The 13,102-nt window shown below is 46.1% G+C and overlaps 2 protein-coding genes across 6 annotated transcripts; one reads left to right on the forward strand and one right to left on the reverse strand.

Annotated features, from left to right (window-relative positions):
- Window positions 1-164: 164 nt before the first annotated feature.
- SLC16A13 (solute carrier family 16 member 13) lies at window positions 165-3,913 on the forward strand. Of its 3 annotated transcripts, none has more exons than XM_027857213.1 (4): window positions 165-1,411; window positions 1,548-1,625; window positions 1,980-2,717; window positions 3,474-3,913. In XM_027857213.1, the coding sequence occupies exons 1-4, from the start codon at window positions 1,213-1,215 to the stop codon at window positions 3,692-3,694; spliced, it is 1,236 nt and encodes a 411-aa protein (XP_027713014.1). In that variant the 5' UTR covers window positions 165-1,212; the 3' UTR covers window positions 3,695-3,913. The 3 variants fall into 3 exon arrangements, with proteins under 3 accessions (XP_027713014.1, XP_027713015.1, XP_027713013.1); XM_027857214.1 differs by having other exon boundaries at window positions 167-1,411; window positions 1,548-1,691; window positions 1,980-2,591; XM_027857212.1 differs by having other exon boundaries at window positions 172-1,411; window positions 1,548-1,691.
- Window positions 3,914-4,670: 757 nt separating this feature from the next.
- SLC16A11 (solute carrier family 16 member 11) lies at window positions 4,671-7,260 on the reverse strand. 3 transcript variants are annotated; one of them, XM_027857210.1, is made up of 5 exons: window positions 6,984-7,260; window positions 6,412-6,619; window positions 5,972-6,115; window positions 5,064-5,825; window positions 4,671-4,947 (listed from the first exon to the last, which is right to left on the reverse strand). In XM_027857210.1, the coding sequence occupies exons 2-5, from the start codon at window positions 6,611-6,613 to the stop codon at window positions 4,718-4,720; spliced, it is 1,338 nt and encodes a 445-aa protein (XP_027713011.1). In that variant the 5' UTR covers window positions 6,614-6,619; window positions 6,984-7,260; the 3' UTR covers window positions 4,671-4,717. The 3 variants fall into 3 exon arrangements, with proteins under 3 accessions (XP_027713011.1, XP_027713010.1, XP_027713012.1); XM_027857209.1 differs by having other exon boundaries at window positions 6,975-7,260; XM_027857211.1 differs by lacking the exon at window positions 6,984-7,260 and having other exon boundaries at window positions 6,449-6,538.
- Window positions 7,261-13,102: the final 5,842 nt, after the last annotated feature.

Consider the following 13,102-nt stretch of genomic DNA (forward strand, 5'->3'; position numbering starts at 1 on the left):
CCTCTCTCCCTCTCTAATGTAAAATAAAATAATGTAAAACCCTTGTAACAAATATGCATAGTCAAGCAACACAAATTTCTGCACATTTGACACATCCAAAAATATGTCTTATTTTGGACAATATTTAGAATATTGTTGTTGTGGTATAAATTGTTCTAGGGTTCTGCTTACTTCATTCCATATCAGTTCATACTGATATGAGTTGATTCATTCATCCCTTCTTCCCAAGTTTCTCATCATCCATAATCTCAACCATTTTGGTAAAAGCACTGGGAATGCATAATTATTAATATCGAAGCCTGAGGCCTTTTAGATTCGATTGGATATTGATTGTACCATGCTGGAGCCAGTTCCTAACTGAGCCTAAGATCCCATGGTTAAATTTTCAACTTGAGCATTTACATCTCCGAAGTTGGCAGACGTTACAAATTAGGACCTGGATTATTATTTCATTATTGTCTAGACTTAGGAAAATGATGGAAAAAATGTTAATAAGGCAGATTAAATTTTAGTGTCCTGCCTTCATTCACCACCACCACCCGAGACGATTGTTAAATATTTACTAGCACACCATACTAGGGTACCGCTACCTTCAGTTACATGAAGAACCTTCGTATCTATCCTTGGAAGTCACTGGTCTAGTGATTTTCCAGTCGGGTGCTAGCTTTTAGTTTGTACCTGGGAATGCTAGGATTTCCCAGGCCTTCTCAATTCACTCGCCCAGCGGCTTTCCACAGATCACCCGACCCTTGTTGATTGGTGTAAAAGAAAAGCTACAGATGTTACGGAAGAAAAGGGGCGTGCTTTGTCCCTAGACCTCACCCTCCTTAGGGACTAGACAACTCAACTATGCGGAACCAGACTTCCTTTTTAGGAGCTGGTTGGGTCAGCTCCCTGCTCAACTATAGTGGATTCCCGCTCTGTTGTGGTGGTGGTGGCGGGGTGGGGGTTGAGGAGTGCAAAGTGTAAGTAGTGCAGGGCCACTGCCTCAGGTGTGCACCTGCCTAGAACGCATTATTGGGGGGTGGGGGACGAATTGCTGGAGCTGCCTTCCCTTTCCCCTTTTCCGCTTTCCCTTTTACCCCTGTTCCCTGCCCCCCCCCTACCCTGTAAACCGCGTGGGGCGCTTGCACCATCGGCTCGTGCGCGTTTGCATCACAGCCTTCTGAGCTGTGCGTCCACCTTCCGCGCCACCTCCTTGTTGTTCTTGGGATGGCCAGCCGAGTCGAGCCCCCCGATGGGGGCTGGGGGTGGATTGTGGTCCTTTCAGCCTTTTTCCAGTCCGCGCTGGTGTTTGGGGTGCTGCGATCTTTCGGCGTCTTCTTCTTGGAGTTCGTAGAAGTGTTCAAAGAGCCGGCGGCGCGGGTCTCTTGGATCACCTCCATTGGGATCGCCGTGCAGCAGTTTGGGAGTACGGAGGACTGGGGCAATGCCGAGGGAAAGGGGCTGGATGCCTGCTTCTCTGAGGGGAGGCAGAGCGAGAGTTTGAGACCCCTGGCTCATCTCCAGAAAACCTGCCTGCAGCTCCCCTCCCTCCACATCTGCAGGCCCTGTGGGCAGTGCCCTGAGTACACAGTTTGGCCCTCGACCTGTGGTGATCACAGGGGGCATCTTGGCTGCTTTGGGTATGATGTTGGCTTCATTTGCGACCTCCTTGATGCACCTCTACCTTAGCATCGGCCTCGTATCTGGTGACTATTTGTGATAGGGGCTGGGGAAGCTGGGCAAGGGAGGATTGCCTGGGTCTTCTGTTGGGTTCTGGGATCCCATGTTCTCCTCTTCTGTACCCCTTGGGAAAAGATAGCTAAGGAGGGTTGCAGGACCTAACTGGAAGGCTCCTCAGTCCCCAAGGGGAGTAGGAGAATCAGGAATCAAGGGTCTGGAATGCCTTGACCCAGAGAGAACAGAACATAAAGGGGTATATATGCCTAAGTCAGCTACGCCCTTGACTCTTTTTATTTTTTTTTCTTTCCTGGTAGGCACCGGCTGGGCCCTGTCCTTCACCCCTACCGTGGCCTGCCTCTCCAGATACTTCTCCAAACGTCGTTCACTGGCCACAGGATTAGCATTGACTGGCGTAGGCCTCTCTTCCTTTGTGTTTGCCCCATTCTTCCAGTGGCTTATCACCTATTATGCATGGCGAGGTGCCCTTCTGTTAGTAGCTGCTCTCTCCTTACACCTCGTGGCCTGTGGGGCGCTCCTTCGCCCTCTCAGACTGGCAGAAGATCCTGTTGTTGGAAGCCCAATGGCTCAGTTGCTCTCCCTGTTCCACCACCGCCCCTTTCTATGTTATTGTGTTGCCCTCACCCTGATCAATGCTGGCTACTTTGTTCCCTATGTCCACCTTGTGGCACATACCCAGGACTTGGGATGGGATCCACTGCCTGCTGCCTTTCTTCTGTCTTTGGTGGCTGTGGCAGACCTGGCAGGGCGTGTGTTCTCAGGGTGGCTGGGGGATGTATGCCCAGGGCCTGTGGCCCGGCTGCTGGCACTATGGTCTTTTCTGACAGGGATGACATTGGCCCTGCTCCCTGTGGCACAGCAATCCTTGGTCCTCACAGTGCTGGCTCTAGCCTATGGCTTCTCTTCAGGTGCCCTGACCCCTGTGGCTTTCTCAGTTCTGCCTGAACTTGTTGGAGTTGGAAGGGTATACTTCGGCCTAGGGCTGTTACAAATGGTAGAGAGCATTGGGGGACTGTTGGGGGCACCATTGTCAGGTAAGAGGGCGGGGGGGGTGGCAATACTAGGGTCACTGAGGAAAGAGGGAGTTGGGGAATGGCTAAATTTCTGGAAAGAGTGTAGGCTAATGAAGAAAAAGGGTAGTGGGATAGCTCTTGTGCTTTTTGAAGGGATTACCCAAGCTGTTAGGGTTAAAGTGCTCCTGAACTACTTTCCCTCTCTGGCTTTTGTCCCACTGGGCTCTGACTTGAGATTTGATCAAAGTCCTAGGATTGGAAGAGAAGTTAGATGCTTTTAGGTTCATCTAGAGCCTGGACTCTGTTAATAGTTAATGGGGGCAGGGGGAGAGATGGGGCAGCCAAGTGGTGCAGCAGAGCACCGGCCCTGGAGTCAGCAGGACCTGGGTTCAAATCCGTCCTTAGACACATAACATTCACTAGCTGTGTGACTTTGGGCAGATCACTTAATTGATTCATTGCCTCCCCCGAAAAAAAAATAGTTAATGGGGGCAACGTGAACGGGAAGAATTTGGCTAGTAGATATGACTGTGGGATTGTTTTAGTCTTGCTTCATTCCAAGCCCCCTTTGGGTTCTGAATAAGGAGTCATCCTAGGATTTTCCTTTTGCATTATTCTATGCAGAGGCAGGGGGATGGCTGCGATGGTGCTAACCCAGGGTTTTAAATTGTCTACCGAATAAGCCCGAAAAGTAGCGACTGGAATGTTGCCAATTAACCTGTTGTTGAGAATGGATTCTAACTCACCTGTTCCCTTTCTCCCTCTCTTCTGTCCTAGGCTACCTCCGAGATTTGACAGGCAGCTACACAGTTTCCTTTGTGGTGACTGGAGCCTTCCTTCTCAGTGGGAGCATGATGCTCTTTATCCTTCCTGGCTTCTTCAGCTGCTTCAGACCTTCTGCTACAGAACAATATTCTGTGACAAAGTCATTGGAAGTCAGAGTCTCCCCTAGAAAGGCTGAGTGTGGAGAAGGAAGCCCAGGGGCCCAAGACCCTTAACTTAGACAAGGTTCCAGCAACTCCTCGCCTTCATCTCCCCTGAGAACCTTAGCTATTTATATCTACCTCTCTATGCCTGCTTAGGAGCAGATGATGGTTAGGTCTCACCCAATATGTTGTGTTTTCTTAAGCCTTCTTTTGTGGCTTTGTTGTAACTCTTCCCTCCTTCCCCTTTACCCTCTTGTTGTCTCCAAGGCTGTAAAGACCACATGAGTTCAAGGCCCTCTACTGTTTTTCTTCCCTTTACTTCCACTACCAGCCTCAAGCTATGGATCAAAGACCCATGGCAAGGACCTGTCTGATGCTTTTTTAATTGGCCCAAGGTGTCCTAGCCTTTTTCAACTTCCGAACCAAGGAAAATCAAGATGAGTATATCTCTGAGAACAGGAGAGGGATGAGGACTGTTGGTGGTAGATGGATAAGGTCATGGCCTGAGAACTTAGGATGCCTGTTTAGCCTGTCTCCAGAGCTGGGCTGTCATGGACGAAGTCAGGTCAGACTTTGCTTTCTGTACTATAGGTCCTTTTTTGTATTTGCCACCTCTTTTTCTGAGGAGGGAATCAAGACTTGACAGGGAGGACTGAGAGCTGCCAACAAGATTACTGGGTCCCCCAGACCAAAAGAAAGAGTAAATTGGTAAAATGTCATAGGGTCCTAGTGGGGAAAGATGCTGAAGGGGAGGGAGCAGGGAGAAGAGACCATGATGTTTCGGGTCCTGCTCAGAGATCTGGGTGGGGACATATATTATCATTTTCCTTGCTCAAAACCAAGATACCTTCCCTTGGTACCACCCAAGGCCAACCTCCTACCTGTTAGGGAGAATAAAGGGAATCTGCCTTGTCCCCCATACTTGGCTCCCCCAATTTGGGGGTTCCCTGAATCCTAATAATATACAATCTCCCATCCCTCTTATCCCTCTCACTTATAATTTCCTCAACTTTCTGGGTTGTTTAATGGGTTTGAACATAGACAAAAGGGCTTGGCAGTAATTTTATTTGGAGGGAAGAGGGAAAGAAAAAGGAATCAACAAGTAGTGTTTGGGATGGAATGAGGATCGTTTGGGGAGGCCAGGGTACTTTCAGGTGAAGGAAGGAGCTCTCCTTGCTCAGGAGGAGGTGTTGGGGGAGGAGGAGCAGAGTGACAGCGGGGCAGGGCCCCAGGGAGCATCAGGTAGATGAAGCTGCCAGAAAGGATGAAGGAGCCACAGAAAAGGAAAGAAGCTTTAAAGTCACCTGTCACATCCCGGAGGAAACCTGTGGAACAGGAGAAAAGAGGCATGGGGAGATTAAAAACTTCTCTCCCCTAGGGAAAGTAGAGACTCAGAGCAGGAAAGGGGAACTGGATCATCCTGTGTGTCTGGCTCCCTTACCTGAAAGTGGTGGGCCCAGGAGTCCCCCTAGGCTCATCAGCATCATCACTAGCCCCGTGGCCTGCAAGATGCTCCCAAGCCCTACAAGACCAGGCAGGACACCAAACACCAGTGGAGCAAATGCACCTGCACTCATCCCGTAGGCTCCTGCTGCTGCCAGTAGGGTTCCCCCCCACTCTTCTTCTTGTTCCTGTACCAACCCCACTGCCACCAGCCCCAGCCCTGTCAGTGCCCCAGTCATGGCCAACAACCGTGGAAGAGGGATCCAGCCACCGTCTGCCAGCCACCCAGAGACCAGTCGGGTTCCTGCATCCCCCACTGCTGCCCCAGCAACCACCAGAGCTGCCCCATATCCTCCAAGCCCAAGGTCCAGGGCATGGGGTGCAAGGTGCACATAGGGAATGAAATAACCCGCCCCTACCAGGGTTGTCCCCAGTGCGAACACAGCAAAGGCAGGGTGGGTGAACAGGGTGAGACCAAGAGCATTAAGGGGACTGTGAGGTGGGGTAGTAGGATCTCCAGAGAGAGCCAAAGGCCGGAGCAGGGCTCCACAAGGGGTGAGATGGAGGGTGGTAGCCCCAAGCAGGAGCAGGGCACCCCGCCAGCCAAAGGCATCAAGGAGGAGCTGCAAAACTGGGGCCAGGAGCAAAGAGGCCACCCCGTTGCCAGTTAGAGCTAGCCCCACTGCCAGGACCCTGCGCCTGGAGAAGTATCGAGAGACCGTGCCCAGGGCAGGGGCAAACACCAGAGCCCAGCCAGAGCCTACAGAAAAGAAAACAGCTGAAGTCAATGACCTAACCCTTATTGCCTCTGAGGACCCAGGCATACTACCCTGACCTCCTCCTCCCCCAAAGTCCAACTCTTTCAAGGAATGCAGGCACCCCACTTCCCTCCATCTCCCACCTCACCTGCAAGTAGGCCAAGGCCAAGGTAGAGGTGCAGGAGGCTGCTGGCAAAGGCAGAGAGAATGAAGCCAAGGGAAGTGATGATACCTCCCACCATCACCACGGGACGTGCCCCCCAACGGGTACTCAGAGCACTGCCCACTGGGCCTGGGAGAGATGGGGGTTGGAGTCAGTTCTAGGACATCCCACCTCAGTTTGGTTTCTGCTTGCAAGGTGCCCTGACCCAACCATCCCCCTCCCCCCCCAAAACCCTATGGGACCCACCTTTCTGCTATGCTTCCACCCACTTTTGTCCTCTAGGCTAGTAGCTGGATTAGTTCTTTGGCCCTCTTCTTAGCTACGCCCTCTGCTGTATCTTCTGGACTATGATTTGGTCCTTACTGAAGCCTTAAAATCATCTGTTTCCCCTCCCCCCATCACGGCTTGTTTAGGGCCCTCCTCACTGGCAGCCTGCTGCACAGCCAGAGCTATGGCGCTGACCCACGCAGTGTCCTGGGTACTTCGGTCAAAGTACTCTGCAAAGGCAGGGAGGGCAAGGCCCAAAGATCGGAGTAGCCCATAGGAGAGCCCGTTCACCACAAATGCAGACCCTGCCACCACCCAGCCCCAGCCACCGTCAGGGGGCCTGGCCAGCAAGGGAGGCATCTTCACCTGTTGAAGTAGAAGTATGGAAATGAGAAAACAACAGCAGTGGAAGAACAGGAAGGATCATGAGGAACCCCCCCTTCTCCCCCCACCCAATCCTGGCTCCTCCTTAAAGACCAAGTATTAGGACTTGCCTCCCTCTAGTCTTCCCATGGACAGAACACCCCTGTGGTCATAAGGAAAAGGAGTTAGAGAAGCCTGGGGTGGATGAAGAGGGACTGCTGGAGCCTGGGAGCCGAACATGAAGCTCCTTTTTGTAGGAACAGGGATGAGGAGTGAGGGGGGAGAGATGTGGGGGCCGAGGTGCCAGGGGAGCCCTCCCCAAACACTCCATTTTTTAATCAATAGCCTTCCTTCTTACCTCACTTACCCTCACTGTTCTGTCTGTTTAGAGGGCGAGGGCAAGGATGATCCTCTTCCCACTTCTACTTGTGGGAGGTCAGAAGCCTGAAAAGCGAGAATAGCAACAGAACTGAGTTTAGACAGGTGTTCTCTCTGTAAACAGAAGTTACCCTGAGGGACCAAGACACCTGGGCAAAGAGAAGGAAGGAGAAGGTACAGCAGAATAGAATGGGGGTGGACCAGGGCTGCCAACCAATCACAGGAGAACAGTTAAGTCTAGGAGTCGAATCCCACGGGGATTGAATTACTTCTCTTGTACGTATGAGAGGGAAGTCCCTTCCAGTTTCTCGTACAACCACTTGCCTGCTTTTGTCTTAGCAATGAAGAGTAGAGTGGTTTACAAAGCCCAGAATGCACTTTTGGTCCAGGAGCAGACATGGATTGCTAAGACATTAGGCATAGCTAAGAATGATCTTAGGGGTAAGTGTAATGTAATTTAACACCTTTATTTAAAGCAGGAGGAAACTGAGGCCAACTTGACATATCACCTTATCATTCTAAGGGCCAAAACTAAAAATCAGGTCTTTAGGTATCTACTGCTCAGCTCAGTAGTAGGCGAAGCCCAGGCATCAACAGCAAATTAATAAACTTTATTGAGTTATTCCACTCAGAACATTCTGTGTGAATGATGAAGTGGGCATAGATGAGTAAGGCAAAGGTACTGATTGTATTCAAAGTTCCAATTCTGGAAATGCACTTGGAGAGCAAAGCAGCAGAAAGCATTATTACATTACTCTTCTTACAGGAAGCCTTCTCTCCACTCTCCAATTTCCTCTCCCTCGAAACCTCTCCACCCCCATAGGACCATAGATTCAGAGATGTAAGGCATCACCTAGTAGAACCTGCCTCCCAAATTCCTTGTCCAGTTTATACATAAAGAAATTTAGCCCAGAGGGAAAGTGTCTTGTACAGTTCCAGGAAACCACCTCCTTTTCTCCATCAGAAACTATCAGTCCTTTCTTTAAAAAAAAATTCTTATTATTATGAACTTGACAAAAATCAACAAACATGAACTTTCTTTAAACAATGAACAGATAAATAGAAATATATGACCAAATATCTATTATGTACAGCTTGTTTTTTTTTTAAAAAGGGTATATTAAGTCAGTAGTTTCCCTTTGGAACTTCTTTTAGCTCTCTTGCGTATTTTTTTTTAAATAAGTTTTTATTTTTATGTTCTGTTTCTTACACCGCCATAGTATCCATCCAATGTATCCCTTTTCCTCCTCCTCTCAAAGAACTATCCTATGTGACAAATAGTATTTTTTAGAGAGGAAAAAAAAAATCAGCACAGATCAATACATAAGAAAAGTTCCAAAATGTGAGCAATATGTAACACCTGTGGACTTACCATCTCCACAAAGAGGTGGAAGTATCTTCTCTTATCTCTTTATTTGAGTACTGATTGATCTTTATAATTTTGTTACATTTACTTTTGATTTTTTGTTGCATTGTTTTTCCATTTGCATTATTGTAGTCATTGTGTATATTATTTTCTTGACTCTTGTTTTCTTGGCCCTTACTTCACTTTGCATCAGTTTATGTAAATCTTTCCATGATGTCATGTACACACATAGTTTCTTAATGCACAGTAATATTCCTTTACATTAGTGTACCACAATTTGTTTATTCATTCCCCAAATGACTACTTTGTTTCCAATTCTTAGCTATCACAAAAAGGGCTGCTATAAATATTTTGTAGTATATGGGAATTTTTTTTCTTCTCAGTGGCTTCCTTGGGGTATAAGTTCAGCAACTGAGTCTCTGGTTCAAAAGATATGGGCATTTTTGTCACTATTTTCATAAATCCAAATTTCTTCTAAAAAATGGTTGTACCATTTCAAAGCTCCACTAACAATGTATTGGTGTGCCTGTCTTTGCACAACCCCTCCAACACTTATTGTTGCTATCTTTTGTCATTTTAACCAATTTGCTGGGTAAGAGGTGAGACCTCAAAGTTGTTTTGATTTGCATTTCACTTATTATTAGTGATTTGGAGCATTTTTTCCCATGTAGTTGTAAATACTCTACAATTCTTCTTTTGAGAATTGTTTGTTCATATCCTTTGACCATTTATCTGCTGGAGAATGGCTATTAGTCTTATATATCTTTTTTAATTGTTCAGATACCTTGGATACCAAACCTTTATCAGAGAAATTTGATATAAAGATTTTTTTTCCCATTTGACCACTTCCCTTCTTATCCTAGATGCATTAATGTTGTCTGTGCAGAAGCTTTTCAGTTTCAAGTTTCCTCTTCTGCTGTAAACACAGTATTATGTTCCTCCAGCGACTTTAATTTATTTTTAAGGAGGCCCTGTTCCCACTGGTTCCCTTCTTCTCATCCCTGATCTCTTCTTCTCATTTGATACACTTTTCCCTTTAGGGTTTTAGTTCATTTAGTTCATTTTTCTCTCTTGTTTTTATTTGGTTATATATTTCTTTTCCTTCTTTTTCCCTCTCAGTTAGAAAAGTAGATTCCCTTTTCCTCTCTTCCCCTTCATCTAATCCAGTTTCTTAGTTTTGAAATTTCATTTTTGTGCCCCTTTCCAAAAAGGATTTTTCTCACTCTATTATTTACTCTTTTTGTTTACTCTAGACCCTCATTCTCTGATGCATGACCCCTATAATTATCTGGTCTCTCTCTTTTCTCAGTATTTGTCAGGAAATCAAAGCTTCCAAGGTATCTATCCATTTTAGGCTCTCCCCTCTAGGTGCTTTCTATCACTGCCTTGTAGGGCTTACCCCATGGATTCCCCCTTTCCATTGTGTCTCACTCTCAGAACAGTAACCATTGCAAGTGTCAGACAGGACACTGCCACGTGGTAGAGCCACTTCCCCCACCAGGTCCCTGATTGTGCAGCACACCACTGATCTCTATGCCTTCTCTTGTTGACTTTTTTTTTCTATATTTGCCTGAAAATCTACTCCATCTGTCCATGTTCTCCCACTTCTCTAGATTCCAGTTACCCCCAGGGTTCTACCTGCCCCCCCCATCTAGGGCAAGGTCCTCATCTCTCTGAACCATTCATGAATGCTTTGACCCAGTGATTATTCATTAATAGAAGTCCCTCCACCTCCAAAGTAAGGCCTCTTTCCTTTCCTCCCATTTTTCATTCGTTCCCTCTTCCTCACCCACTCTCATGTTTCTCTTTCTGATACCACAGAGGTCACCTTTTTCTTATTGGCCAACCCTTGATTTGACTCCAAGACATCAGTCCTCTCTATCTCCCTGTTCTCTATTGTAATGTAGTCCCAGAAAAGAAGCATTCACCTGTAGGCAGGGTGTTGCCAGGTTCTTTCCATAATGCTCCCTGCCTGTCTCTTCACTGTTGCCTTTACCAGATTTCTGCCTTCACCCCTGTCTCCTTGTGTACACTTAGAAGTCTCTTACTGGTCTATCTGTGTCACTCTTTTGCTGTTACTGTCCTTAACTGCAGTATTTATTCAATCCTTCTGCATTTCTGTTGTTTGGGATGTTTGAGAAGCAAATAATCTTTTCAGTTCAGGTTTTCTTTCTAGAAATGTTTCAAACTCTTCTTTATTATTGAACGTTCATCTTTTGTCCTGTGTGGTTAAGCTCAGATTTGCAGGATAGATCACCCTGGGTTACATCCTAAATTCTGTTTCACCTGAGCTCTTTGAAACACATTATTCCATTCTTTTCTCATTTTCCTAGTGTGTGAGGAATAGTCTTGCTTTATCCAAACGTCCTTTCCTTTGTATTTGAAGGTCTTTCTCCTGATGCCTTGTAGAACTTGTAGTTTTGGAACTGAATAGTAAAATTTAACCACTATGTCTCTTGGAGTTTGCAGCCTTGAGTTTTGTTTTTTTTTTTCTAGAGGTGATTCATGGATTCTTTCAATTGGAATTTTATTTTCTGTGTTTTGAAGTTCTGGGTAGTTCTTTTCTATTATTTCCTTCATTATGACATTAAGGTTTTTTGTCCTGTTGTGTTCTTCCAGGAGACCCATGATCCTCAGGTTATCTCTGCAGCAGGCTCTGGATCATTAGCATCCTTTATCCTCTCAATTCCCTCAAAATATACTCTGGCCACCTCTTTACATTAACAAAATGCAATTTCTCTTGAAGAATCCAGAGAGAGCTCTTAAAGTTCTTTCTAATGCTTGATGTTCCTTTTTTACATACTACAATAAATAGGATAGGGTCCATAAAGCAATGAGATAAGGGAGGTGACATAGTGTCAATTGAAATTATAGTTCCAAGAGGCATAAAACATAACAGTGTCCATAAGAGAAACATCATTTTTGAAAATAGTGTCTTTAACAAGGGAGAGTCATAGAACAATAAAACAAGGGGAATGTCTGGTGATGCCTGATCCTTGTCAGAAGGATGTTCCCAGTCAGCTAAATCCAGCAAGTTTCACTCAGACATACAAGGCATGTCTGTTATGCCAAACAGGGTGCCTTTTCTGACTGGTTAGCCCAGGTTTTGGCCCTCTTTGGGGGGCTCAAATGATCTCAAATTATCCTCAATTTCAAAAGTGATGAGGTAGAAAAGAATGCTTGAGGCAGATGGAACAAGCAGGACTTGAGATAAGAGGCAGGGTGTCACCAGCCAGAAAAGTGATCAAAGAAGACTATGCATGGAAGCACCCACCAAGGACTTATCTGTTCCCTTTCACAAAGCACACTCAATTCCAGAACATCTCTTCCCCTCCCCTTTTCTGTTCTCTTTGCTTATCACCTCAGGACTACCTGATACCCCAGGCATTTTGGAGCCATGCTAGCTCCTCCCATTCTCTTGTCCCCTTCCCCTGTTCCATAAAATTGTACTTAAGTCATATGTTTGACCTAGCTATGGGAAGCAGAGGTCGCTCAGCTCCTATGCAGAGCCTATGCTCTGCCTCCCATGTGGAGTACAGGCCACTGGGGCTCTGCCTCACAGGGAGCTGGCCAGCTTGGGAGCATCACCCCAATAAATGCCTTTCTTTAACTTGGAGACTGAGTGAATTCTTTCCGGACACTAGGACCTGCACATCTATTCCTCATCATTTCAGGTAGCACCCCAACATTATTGGGGTCCACCCTGAACTCATCACCAATGGCTACAGAGAAGGTCTAAGTGAATTCTTTCACACCTAAACCAGCTCTCCCATCTTTAACCTCAACAAAAAGTATCCTAAAGTATCAAAAATATACCAAAGGATGTTTATGTTGGGAGTGGGAGCAATTCCTGTTCTTATGTGCCTCCAGAGACCAGCCACTGTTTTCCAGGCCCTGCTACCACCCTTGCTACCCTTCAAACCCATAATACCAGGCATGGGGGCAGGGGGGGAGAGAGAAAAATACCTGAACTGGACAAAGGATCCGTCTGAAATGAGGGTAATCACCAACGTGAACACAGCACAGTAACAACAGAAATCTGACCCTTTGGACTTCTAGAGACACTACTCTCCATCCCCACTTTGGAGAAGTTAATTTCACTCAGTTTTGGGGTTCAGACTAGGGAAGAATTGCCCTGGCTATTGTTTGGAAACTAAGTCAAACTTTAAACCCTCAGTAATAGTTTAGCACAATGCCTGGCACATGGTAGGTGATTAATAAATATTTGTTCCTTTTGAAGTCTCCAAGATGTTTTCAGGGGGTCCCTGAAATCAAAACCATTTTCATAATAGTAATAAGATATCATTTGCATTTTCCACTCATTCTCTCATGAGTGTATAGTGTATATAACTCACATAAATGAAAGCTCTTTGGGGGCCTCAATTTTTAAAAGTGAAAGGGAGACTTGAGACCCCATCTTGAATACCATTACTCTATATCTACCTGACATCAGACTGAGCTTCATCATATCCAGCTGTCCCAGATATCTCAGCAGGACCTAGCCAAGGCAGGGGTTTTATCTGTTCTGCTGCTGCATGTGTATCACCAACCCACCCCTCCCTTCCTACTTCTTACTTGGGGAATTATAATTAAAGCAGCATTATCATTGCTACTAGAAAGGACGTGATAATCTACTGCCTTATTTCTTGATTTAGAAATCTGTGGATCTACAGTCTTAGAAATTATATCTTTATTTATTTCTTTATTTTCACTAGCCTCAAAATGAAATTTAGAGGCAGTTA

The sequence above is a fragment of the Vombatus ursinus genome, unplaced genomic scaffold (assembly GCF_900497805.2).
Source record: "Vombatus ursinus unplaced genomic scaffold, bare-nosed wombat genome assembly UNPS02011916.1, whole genome shotgun sequence".
NCBI lineage: Eukaryota > Metazoa > Chordata > Mammalia > Diprotodontia > Vombatidae > Vombatus > Vombatus ursinus.

Coding starts and splice junctions, on each gene's coding strand:
- SLC16A11 (XM_027857210.1), bottom strand. CDS start 6,613: ATGCCTCCCTTGCTGGCCAGGCCCCCTGACGGTGGCTGGGGCTGGGTG. Junction 5,826..5,971: donor TGGCCTTGGCCTACTTGCAG/GTGAGGTGGGAG, acceptor TCTTTTCTGTAG/GCTCTGGCTGGGCTCTGGTG. Junction 4,948..5,063: donor CCTGGGCCCACCACTTTCAG/GTAAGGGAGCCA, acceptor CCTGTTCCACAG/GTTTCCTCCGGGATGTGACA.
- SLC16A13 (XM_027857212.1), top strand. CDS start 1,213: ATGGCCAGCCGAGTCGAGCCCCCCGATGGGGGCTGGGGGTGGATTGTG. Junction 1,692..1,979: donor TAGCATCGGCCTCGTATCTG/GTGACTATTTGT, acceptor CTTTCCTGGTAG/GCACCGGCTGGGCCCTGTCC. Junction 2,718..3,473: donor GTTGGGGGCACCATTGTCAG/GTAAGAGGGCGG, acceptor CTTCTGTCCTAG/GCTACCTCCGAGATTTGACA.